The following is a 12,172-nucleotide window of genomic DNA, read 5'->3' on the forward strand; positions in this document are numbered from 1 at the left end:
TCTCCTCTATATATTCTAGGGATCCCCTCTGTACTTTGAGTCATAGCTTCATTGATGAATTAAAGGTCTTGGATTAGATGTCCTCTAGCATCTTCTGTATATCTAGATAGTTTACTCCAAAGTGGATTTGGACTCATATATGCAATTAGTACTCTAAGCCAGAGTTGGCAAAAATTAACCTATAAAGGGCTAGATAATAAACATTTTAAGTTTTGTGGACCACACATACTGTCACAGCTATTCAACTCTACCACTGTAAAAAAGCAATAGACAATACACAAAAAAAATGAGCAGTGTTCCCGTAAAACTTTAACAGAAAGAGGGTATAGTTTTTTGGCCCATGTCTAAACCATCATATATAATAAAGAAATAGTGAGGATAGTTTTAACAAGAGTAATTTAGAAATATTCAACATCATTGTGCTAGGAGACATCCTGACATACAAGATGTTCAAGTCTTCTGCCATCATAACTACATCATTTAGGACATATGACTATCTGATGGTTTTTAGAAAGACAGACTATACAGATCCAAACACCAAATTTACCTGTCAGTTTTTATAAATAAAAGCATACATGGTATATTTAAAAAAGATATTTCCAAATAATGGTTAGATTTCTAGACTATGTCACACAAGCCTATCAGATGCATATTATAGCCAAAATAATACCAGTATGCAATGATACACTCACACATGCATTCACACACACACAGAAGGAAAACTTACACGTTTTAGTTATAATCATTGCTAAATAGAATTTAGTAAACTATTATTTTCATTAAAAATACATTCCATAGCAAACAGTAGAAAAAATATTTGTACCAAGAATATAAGTTATTTCCTCCCTGCTTTACCTATTAAAAGAGCTGAGGGGGATATGTGGTCTAAGGTTTCAAAATATGTTCCTTCTGTATCATTGTGATAATTCAAAACAACTATGATATTTCATTCAGCAAATAATCTGATATTCTGCTCTTGTGCCTAGCACTAGGCCAGAATTTCTGAGAGAGAAGAATTAACCTTTGCCCCTTTTTGAAACAAACTTAATTTTGGGGAGATGACATTGCCAAACAAAAGTGTTTACTACTGATACATTTGTTGAATGATATGCTGGCATTAAATAATCAGAGTGAAAATAAACAATTCAAAATAATAAGAAATAGCATGTAAGACTATGTAATTATTTACAAGAGGATGGTTAAGAAGTCTTTTATAATTTAAGAGGAATGCTTTGGATTAGAGTGACTCAGTAAAGTTTTGTGGTTTATTGATTGTAGTAAGGTTCTTATACTAAAGACAAAGTGGTGTAGGGGCATCTGGGTGGCTCAGCCGGTTGAGTTTCCGACTCTTGATTTTGGCTCAGGTCATGATCCTAGGGTCACATGCTCAGATGTGCTGCATATGTGCTGACAGTGCAGAGCCTGCTTGGGATTCTCTCTCTCCCTCTTTCTCTGCTCCTCACCTGCTCATGCACATGTTCTCTCTCTCAAAATAAATATTTAAAAAGAATAGATATTTTGAAAAGCTATGTACCTATTAGAGAAATTAAACATTTTGTAAAAACTCCTATCACAAAGAAAATTTCAGGCTTCCCTGGGAAGTTCTACCAAACACTGAAGGAGAAAATATAATATTGTCTATATACAAGCTACTAGAAAATAGATGAACACTTCTCATTTTATGAAGCTAGTATTACGATGATAGCAAAATCAGAAGACAAAAACTATAGACCAATGTCCCTTAAGAACACAGACATTAAAATTCCTAATAAAATTTTAGCAAATCAAATCTGACAATACATAAAAATGATAAAATATTATGACCAAGTAGAGTTGATCTTAGGAATGCAAGGTTGGTTTAACATTAGAAAATATTGGCAAGTTACCATATCAACAGACCAAAAAAGGGGGAAACTCAAAGATTACTTTCATATAAAATATTTGATAAAATTATTTTCTAACAGAAATTCTATTCCTGTAACTCTCAGTAAAATAGGAATAGAAAGGATCTTCCTCAGCTTGTTTAAGGCATCCACAAGTAACCTATAGTTGCTAATGTTGAAACTTCCATTAAAATGGATTTGTCAATTTCTCTTTGCAGTATTTTTTTTAATGTTTATTTATTTTTGAGAGAGAGACAGCAGGGGACGGGCAGACAGAGGGAGACACAGAATCTGAAGCATACTCCAGGCTCTGAGCTGTCAGCACAGAGCATGACACGGGGCTCTCACTCACAGACTGTGAGATCATGACCTGAGCCGAAGCCGGACGCTTAACCGACGGAGCCACCCAGGCACCCCTGCAGTATTTATCTTTTGAAAAGCAGACTTATTGACATGAAATTTATAATAAGATTCATAAATTTCAAAGTACTTTTAAAAATATAGTCATATAGCTATCACTACAATCATAACATAGAGGCCCCTCTGCTCTATGCAGAAAATCCCCTTTCTTCCTACCCACCCCCAGCCCTGGGCCTCTGGAAACCACTAACATCCTGTCACTATAGAGATGCCTTTTCTACCATTTCATGCACACGGAATCCTACATGTAACCTTTCGTGTGCATCAGTAGGTGGATACTCTTCAAGGCTGAGTTGTGTTCCATTTCATGGAATGAACTACACTTGTTTATTCACCAGTGGAGGTCTGAGTTGTTTCCAGTTTGGGACTATGATGAATAAAAGCTATATTATTCATGCATGCCTTTATATGGACACACCTTTTCTTTGGAGGAATACCCAAAAGGAATATTGCTGAGTCACAAAGTTAAGTGTGTGCTTAACTTCATTTAAAAAAGAAAGAGAAAACAAAACCCCCAAACTTCCAAATGGCTGTTGCAGTTTTTATTCCTATGAGAAATTCAGCATGTTTTTCTTTTTCTACTGCATCATTTCTACCCACATATAAAAATGCTTCCATTTCCCATCTTAAAAAAGTCTTTTGACCCCCAGCCTCCTCCATATTCTCTTTCCCTGCTCAGCAGTGCTCCTGGAAGGACCAGTCTCCAGTCTTTCCTCTCAGCATCATTTAAACCCACTCCAAACAAACCTCACTACTCCATCAAAACTGCTTATCAAAGTCACCAAATCCAGAGGTCATTTCTTACTTATCTTTAAAAGTGCATTTTCAGCTTAAAATTATTCATCTCTCCATAAAGACTGTGGACTCTGAGTAGAGGTGCTGTTAGTTCATTTATCCTATCCTGAATATTAAAAATATTTCATTGGGGCACCTGGGTGTCTCAATCAGTTAAGCATCTGACTTTGGCTCAAGTCTTGATCTCATGGTTCTTGAGTTTGAGCCCTGTGTTGGGCTATGTGCTGACAGCTTGGAGCCTAGGGCCTGCTTCAGATTCTGTTTCTCCTTGTCTCTTTGCTGCTCCCCCGCTCACGGTCTCTCTCTCTCTCTCTCAAAAACAAATGTTAAAAAAAAAATTAAAAATATTTCATTATACTTGCAACCCTCAACATGTGTATTCAATGAATAACCGAAGGAATTTCTTTAATATCTTGGAACTGGAAAATCAACCTAGAACCCACAATTTAATAATCACAAATTTGGGTAGAATTTTGTTAAGTTTAGATTAATTTCTGAGATTTATTTTATTATCACAGATTCCTCAGATGCCTGTGTATCATAAGGAGGCATAACTACAGAGATGAAATGTTGGAAACAGATATTCAAAGATTTATATATGAGCACTTACGTTTTTCACAAATTTGTTTTCATTGTATGATAAAATATAGTTTCTTAAAATGAATCCTGTAAGTGTACAAGGTACCTGTTCACAAAGGAGAAATAAAGTTTGTCCTAAGGACTTATACTTTAAATAATTAAAAAGGGGCAAGGTGGGGCAGTATTTTTTTCTATTCTAAAGAGTATTGTTAAACTAATAGGTACAAAAATAATTTACAGTGGTAGCTACACATACTAACATATTTTACATTTTATTTCACTGAATTGGTAGGTCATTGTTCATAAGACATTTCTTTAACAAATGAAAACAAAAGCTTTCCAGTTGGAACTGAGTTCACCTTTCTAAAATGTAACTGTTATTATCAAGATCTTCAGTTTCCAATCAAAATCACCAATGAATATTATAAAACTAAGTCATAGTTCCTTCTCCATTTGTATTTCTAATTACCATGTAAGAATTTTTTAAAAAAGAAATAAAGCTGCAATTTCTTAGTATCAGTAACAGTAACTCAGGAACAGAGTGGGTAGAAATGAAACCATAAACATTTTGTGAAACCATAAGCATTCTGTGAAACAGTTTTTCAAAATTAACTTTGAAAGCAGACAAAGCTTGGTATTTTGGGTAACCTAGAACTCTCTTACTTAACTCCTATCAACCACAGCTAAAGGGAGTAATATGTCAAATTAACTTGTTCAATTTTCTTTTCTCAACTTTTTCAATGCCCTTTAGGAACACCATTACCGAGCAGCTATTGTTAGCATTTACAGCATAAAACCTAGTTCTGGAAGGTTGATAATGCAATATCCTAAATATCACAAAACTGAAAACTGTACAGTGCCAGTTGTTTCATGATACAAAAGGAAAAATGAGTTTGTGGATGAGCCATTTTCGGTTTAAAAAAAAAAAAGCTTGAGAACAGTCTTAATGGTTGATTTATATTTAAATATAAGCAATGCAAACAAAATGACTACTACCTATAATTAAAAAAAAACTTGTTAAAATCGCTAACTGAAAAATACTTTTGTGTATTCTTTCATATAATAAATGTGACAATTAGAGGAAAATAGACCTTTCCATATTGTATTAATAATCTCATTGGAGCAAAGCCTTCCATTTAAATAAAACATCGTGTTAGTCATTGAAAATAATTTAGAAATTATTCTCCTTAATGTTATGTTCAGTACAAATAAAATTTATCACTAAAAAAATGCGTAACAAATGCTTATCAGTATGAAATAACCAATCTATCTTTTAAATGAACCATGTAGAGACATCTCACATGAAAAATTATAACTTGATATAGGTATCACAAGCAATTCCTAGAAACACAATTATGTCTGAGGACAATAGTTTTCTTAGCATTTGCCATGATAAATATCATTTATTTCCCCCACATGTTAAATAAATAGTTGTGGCTTTGTCTATTTTTCCTTTATATGTGAAGACAAGATATCAAGAAAACAACTGTCTTCCTTGTTTCTATGGACTCTCTCTCTGGCTAGTCAAACAATTATTTACAATATTGCCACTTCATTCAAAACTCATTGGAAAAAATATTTTAATCTTCTGGTGAAGGAAGAGATGTAGGTTGGGACTAGCTTTTAAATACAAAGAACTAGAAGTAAATTAGATCTGACTCTAAAATCACCTTGCAAAACAAAAAACTTACAAAAAAGAATTTACTTCATGTGACAAATTGAGCTATATCTACTTGAATATATTATTATATTCAAAAAGTCTCAGCATTGATTCACAATATACATATTCACAAAGCATATGCTGTTATAGACACAGAAAACGATTGTTTCCTTTAAACAGATATAAAACGTGGCATTCAACTGTGTGTGCCACCATCTATGTGCTCTGCACTCTAACATTGCGCATGTCCCTCAGCACCACTGGTCGGTAGTTTTGTTCCAAAATCTCCATGTATTCAAAGTAATCACTCACTCGAAACCCATGCAGTGCTTCTTCCTGTCAAAAAATACAGAGAGAAGTTAATTCTCATGCGTAAAGAAACACATTCTAAGTTAATGAATTTAAATAGTTGACTTTTTTTAAAGCTACAGACAGGGTTTTATGTTGCTAGTAAATTGTAATTGCTTTTTATGTAGTAGGCTGTGTATGTATGTGATAGCAAGAAATCATGTCCCTATGAAACAAGGTTGTCTGTGTTTAAAACCAAATATGCTTTACAGCTAAGAAAATATAAGATAAACTCTTAGTTAATGAAATCTTCCCAGTATTTTGGATAGTTTCAATTACAGAATGATTGTTCACATTTTTAGTTAGTAAAGACCCTAAAGCTTATCAAAGGATACTATAATGTTGTAAGAAATATCTTGTTCTACAGCTATGAAGGTTCATAAAACCTTCAATAGTCTGTAACTCATAATGTTGGTACTATGCATGTCTATGCTAATTCTGAATTTAATGGTTAGTGTCCCAAATGAGGCACTCAAGAATAAATTAAAACAATATGAATATTAATTTAGAATCTTAGAGACTTTTAGAGAATTGTGTCTATTTCTTTTAGCATTTCCAAATACTAGCTATGCAGTACCCACCCTTCAAAATAAAACAAAAATTCTGAAGAAAAATCATACCTGATTCAATGTAATAAGTATCATGTTCAGAATTTTGGAGATTATTTTAAAAACTGGACAATTCATGCCTTCCTAGACATTACAGTTTAAAGGTAAAAGTTACTAACAAAAACCAAAAGCAATTTAAAAAGGGTAAGAGATAATATATTATCATATACCAGAAATTGTGTTATAGACAGTTTACAGATGAGACACATGAATGTATAACACCTAGAAAAACATCACATATGCAATTTTCAATAAGAATACTTGTAAAGGCCTCCCTCAGATGTCACTGTTCACTCCTAAGTAATAGTTCACAGCTTACAAATAACTTGGGAGAAGTTATACTAATTTTACCATGCATCACCTAAAATATGGGCAATCTGGAGGAATAGCTGGTACATTAAAAAATTTATTACTTATCTACAAGTCTGGTGTTATATCTTTTTTTTTTTAATGTTTTATTTATTTTTTGAGAGAGAGAGAAAGAGTGAATGAGCTGGGGAGGGGCAGGGAGGGGGAGGGGTACAGAGGATCCAAATTGGGCTCTGTGCTGACAGCCTGAAAGCAGCAAGCCCGACGCGGGGCTCAAACTCACAAACCGTGAGATCATGACCTGAGCTGAAGTCAGCTGCTCCATCATCCAATGGGCCACCCAGGTGCCCCCACATGTCTGATGTTATATATAAAAGAACTGAATGATGTTAAGTTGTATGCAAAGCTTTACACCATTAAGGGTAGAGTTAATACCTTCCAACATAAAAATCTGAACTCTATTCAATTAACACAAATAACTGTAATGTTATCTATTCTCTTATTTCTTCATTAACTCATTCATTCTCATTGTATGTCAAGTTCTTGGTCATATCTTGAAGACACAAAGATGTCTGCAGGCCCCTGTCCTAAAACATTAACAGCTGAAGTGTATATTGTCTCCAGTTTTATGTATAAGCAACTCAAAGTGAAGATGTTCATCTTATGAATAGCAGAAACACTAGGTTTTTGTAATTTCTCTATAAAAAATATTTCACTTTGTTCTTTGGGGAAAATAGGATTGAAGTAATGCCATTCTTACTGTTCTAGAATTCACTTTAAATAGTTACTGTTGTAGTCACAGAACTATTTATGGATTTATCCATTCTCTTAATTCAAATTATGTGTGATTTGGTACTGATCAACTCATTAAAACTGTATCTCAGCTGGTGAGAAATTATAGTAATGTGTTAATCTTACCAGATAAAGGCCTCAATGCCAGAAAAATTGCTTTAGTGTATATTCATGATTTTTAAAAGAATGTCTATTGTTCACCAACTAAATCACAACAGAGGATGAAAGCATTTGAACAATAGCTCTAATAATTCTTTTCTGGGCAAACCTAAGCAAAATATATTGAACATCTTTTAATTATTGTTTCACTTAATTTATAAATAAAAACTACCTATGGAGAACCATAGCTATCACTTGTTTTAAATATATTTTTTCCTTAGAATGTTTTCCAAATTATGGTTTCAATTTTGGACAATAATTTTAAAATAAAGAGAAAATATCCTGATAACTACATTGAAGAGACACCTTTAATGCAAACTGGTGCAGCCACTCTGAAAAACAGTACGAAAGTTCTTCAGAAATTTAAAAATAGAGGGGCATCTGGGTACCTTAGAAGTTAGGAGCCCAACTCGATTTTGGCTCAGGTCATGATCTCACGGTTCCTGAGTTTGAGCCCCACGTCAGGCACTGTGCTGACAGTGCAGAGCCTGTATGGAATTTTCGCTCTCTCTCCCTCTCTCTCTGTTCTCTTCCTGCTCGTGTGTGCAAGTGCACTTTCTCTCAAAATAAACTTTAAAAAAAAAAGTTGAAAATAGAACTACCCTATGATCCAGCAATGCACTACTAGGTATTTACCAAGGGATACAACAATACTTATTCAAGGGGACGCATACACCCCAATGTTTATAGCAGCATTATCAACAATAGCTAAATAATGGAAAAAACCCAAATGTCCACCGACTGATGAATGGATAAAGAAGATGTGGTATACACACACACACACACACACACACACACACACACACACACACACACACACAAGAATATTACTCAGCTATCAAAAAGAATGAAGTCTTACCATTTGCAACAACATGGATGGAACTAGAGAGTATTATGCTAAGTAAAATAAGTCCGAGAAAGACAAATACCATACGATTTCACTCATATATGAAACTTAAGAAACAAAACCGATGAGCATAGAAGAGGAGAAAGAGGGAGGCAAACCATTAAACAGACTCTGAACTATAGAGAACAAACAGGGTTGTTGGAAAGAAGGTAGGGGGAGTGGGCTAAATGGGTCATGGCTATTATGGAAGGGCCTTGTGATGAATCACTAAATTCTATTCTTGAAACTAATATTACACTGTAAACTAATTGGAATTTAAATAAAAACTTGAAGCAAAAAATGGCAAATAATTCTTATATCGAGGTCATATTTTATAAGAGAAAAATCAAATACTCATTTTAAAAGAATGTTTTTAAATTATGTAGTTCATTATTTAAAATTCACAATTTATAACTCTGAATAAAATCTTCAGAATCTCCAAATCTACTTTCTGTGTTCAGAGTGGCATATTTTTCATTTTATTCTAAATGTTCTCTAATGACCTTTTTACTGGATAACTTTACTTTGCAATTACAACCATCTAGACTGCCAGTTTATCAAACTATAACAGACCATTTCTTCAGAACACTGCTTTATTATTTTGTTTATGGACTTAATTTAAGTACATGGGACTCTGTATAAAAATATGAATCTCCTTATTCTTTTTTTTTTTTTTTTTGTAATCTGTATCTCCAACATGGGGCTTAAATTCATGACCCCAAGATCAAAAGTCACATGTTCTACTAACTGAGCCAGCCAGGCACCCCTGAATTCCCTAATTCTTTAAATAGGTAGACATATGTAATTATATCTGGCAACACTATGCCTTTTTATATAGACAATGCACTACTTCTTCAAGAAAAGCATTTTTTTTTAAATTAGGTTACTTCTGAAGTGGTTTACATATTGGTTAGAAGTTCATTTTGAGCAAACTGCATTTTCTTTTTTGTACCTAATGGCTTTTCAACCAGTATGCCTTCAATGATTATCTCTCTTATTTCTGGGTTTCAAATGTTGAGTCATCAAAAAGCATTAAAAATTACTATTCTAAACCACAGTGTTTCATGTACATTCAATATTACATGATATGGCATATCCACAGCTTGCCTCTCATTTGCATATAGAACTCCGTTTTCTTTTACTAATGAGAACATTTAATTAGAAGGTCCACTGAATTTAAAGTTTTTTAAAAAGGTAACCAGATTAGTCAATGAGAGACAACTTGATATACTAGAAAGAGCACAAGATTTCGATTCAGACCAAAAAAATGGTTCAAACTCCCCTGTAGTAGTTACTAGATATATACACCTGGGGAAGTTTACTGACACTTTAACCTTCAATTTCTCATGTGTAAATGTAGCACATGAACTCTTTAGCATGAACTATAAAACCTTGTATGATCTGGGTCCTGATGCCTAACTACCTCACCTTGTTCTAGCCACGGTAGTATCTCAACACTTTCTAAGTGGACCAAACTCATTTCTCCCTCTAAGCTTCTGCCCTTGCCTTTTTTCTCATTTAGAACAATTTTGTCCAGAAGTTGCTTTTCCTTGCCTCATTAAAGTCTCTGTTTCTGCTCTCAGAGTAGGCTTTGCTGGACTCTTTATCCAATAGCACCTCTGACTTCCCTTACCATGTTTAAGTTCCTTAAATTAAGATTTATCAATACCTAAAATATTGTATATTTATTTAAATATCTACCAGTAGACTGTAAGGTCAATGTGGGTAGGGATATGACCTGTTTTGTGACTATAATGCCTGGGACACAGCTCTTGTACAATAGTTGAATAAGTCAATGAGTGAATTAACAATGCGTATAAATTCCTTTGCCCTAGTGCTTGGCATTCAATAAGCACTCAAGGTGTTAATGGTGGTCATAATAAGAACATCTTTGTTAACTGACGGTCTCTAAAATGGCTAAGATAGATTTTCTTGATTGCACTGCAAATCTATAATGTGAAACATCAATGATTATTGACTCCAGTCTGTTTTTCTTTTTTAATATGAAATTTATTGTCAGATTGGTTTCCATATAACACCCAGTGCTCATCCCAACAGGTGCCCTCCTCAACGACCATCACCCACCCTCCTCTCCCTCCCACCCCCCCCCCACCCCCCGTCAACCCTCAGTTATTCTCAGTTTTTAAGAGTCTCTTATGGTTTGGCTCTCTCCCTAACTTTTTTTTTTCATTCCCCTCCCCCATGGTCTTCTGTTAAGTTTCTCAGGATCCACATAAGAGTGAAAACATATGGTATCTGTCTTTCTCTGTATGACTTATTTCACGTAGCATAACACTCTCCATCCAGTTCTATCTACGTTGCTACAAAAGGCCAGATTTCATTCTTTCTCATTGCCAAGTAGTACTCCACTGTTTTCAACCCCTTGACAAAAAAAATAAGGGAACAATCCACTTACGATATTATATTACAGTCTTTTCTTGCAACTTCTCAGGAATATACCTATTATGGAAATCAAGCTATACCTATCCTTTCAAGCATTACTTGTACCAGCAAAGGTTTCCAAAAATAATTTCCAGCAGAAATGTTTTTAGAGCTACTGCAAGCCCTGTAAATTTGGAATCTGAATCAAAGATAAGGCTTTCAGGGTGTTAAATAGATACAAAGTACAAAAAGATCAAGTGTACTTACTTACATCTTACTAAGTAAGAAGTAAGAAGCATCAAATTATATTGTAAGAGTCACATGTGAGAAGGGGTTTTGTGAACTTAGTTCCACTTTTTACTTTTGCTAGAGATGGCTTCTTGTGTGTTGTGTTTGACCTATCATGAAAAAGGAGCTTCTTTCTCGGTTAAAGTGATAGAAAAATAACCAATCTGCGAGTAATGCTTTTTTTCTAGTACGCTTCTCCTGGGGTGCTTGGTACAATTCGAAATTCCTAAGCCCCAAAGCCCCAAAACTTCTGAATCTCTGGTTTTGGCATCCTGTATTCAAGTTTCAAAGGTGACATTTTTACATATCCTAGAAGTGTCAAGCTATTTGAGGTTTTATACTAAAACGTGACAACTCAGGCCTGTTGTGAAAATTGTTTTGGTAGGCCTGGGGAAGAGTCTAGATGTGTCAGTTTCAATAAACATACTAACGATCCTCAGGATCAGGGGAGTGTATATAGCATGTGTGGTTCTGGACAGAATGAGGCTCTTAAATATTCACTATAGTGTGTGATTCTTAAAATTTTTAACTCAGGGGCACCTGGTTGCCTCAGTCGGTTAAGCTTCCAACTTTGGCTCAGGTCATGATCTCACAGTTCGTGACTTCAAGCCCCGCGTCAGGCTCTATGCTGACAGTACCAAGCCTGCTCTGGATTCTCTGTCTCCCTCTCCTACTGCCCCTTCCCTACTTGCACTCTCTCTCTCTCTCTCTCTCTAAAATAAATAAATAAATAAACATTAATTTTTTTTTTTTTCAGCTGAGGGGTACATGGGGATATGTGATGACTAGAGAGATGATCCTATCTTGGCTGGGTAAATGAGAGATTAGGCTTTGACCAGATACAATGTAAGAGAATGTTCCTGACATAGCTCTGAAGTACATGCCAGGTAATCTATGATATACTAAGATGTCTAAGTGCCTAGAGAAGAGAAAAATGGGAGCAAAATATATATTCTAACTGTAGACTCAGGAAAAAGGCCTATTTCCTTTGTTCTCTATACATCTTTTTCTCAGTTAATAAGAGCAACAGGGGTGCCTGGGTGGCTCAGTTGGCTAAGCAACT

At 34.6% G+C, this 12,172-nt stretch overlaps 1 protein-coding gene across 4 annotated transcripts in view; it reads right to left on the reverse strand.

Annotated features, from left to right (window-relative positions):
• Window positions 1-3,922: 3,922 nt before the first annotated feature.
• TBC1D32 (TBC1 domain family member 32) overlaps window positions 3,923-12,172 on the reverse strand; it is a 199,943-nt gene continuing 191,693 nt past the window's right edge. For all 4 annotated transcript variants that reach the window (XM_042987091.1, XM_007078680.3, XM_042987089.1 and 1 more), the window contains one exon: window positions 3,923-5,673. In XM_042987091.1, coding sequence (XP_042843025.1) covers window positions 5,554-5,673 — 120 coding nt within the window. In that variant the 3' untranslated portion in view covers window positions 3,923-5,553. The remainder of the gene's footprint in view (window positions 5,674-12,172) is intronic.

This window comes from Panthera tigris, chromosome B2 (assembly GCF_018350195.1).
Source record: "Panthera tigris isolate Pti1 chromosome B2, P.tigris_Pti1_mat1.1, whole genome shotgun sequence".
Classification (NCBI taxonomy): domain Eukaryota; kingdom Metazoa; phylum Chordata; class Mammalia; order Carnivora; family Felidae; genus Panthera; species Panthera tigris.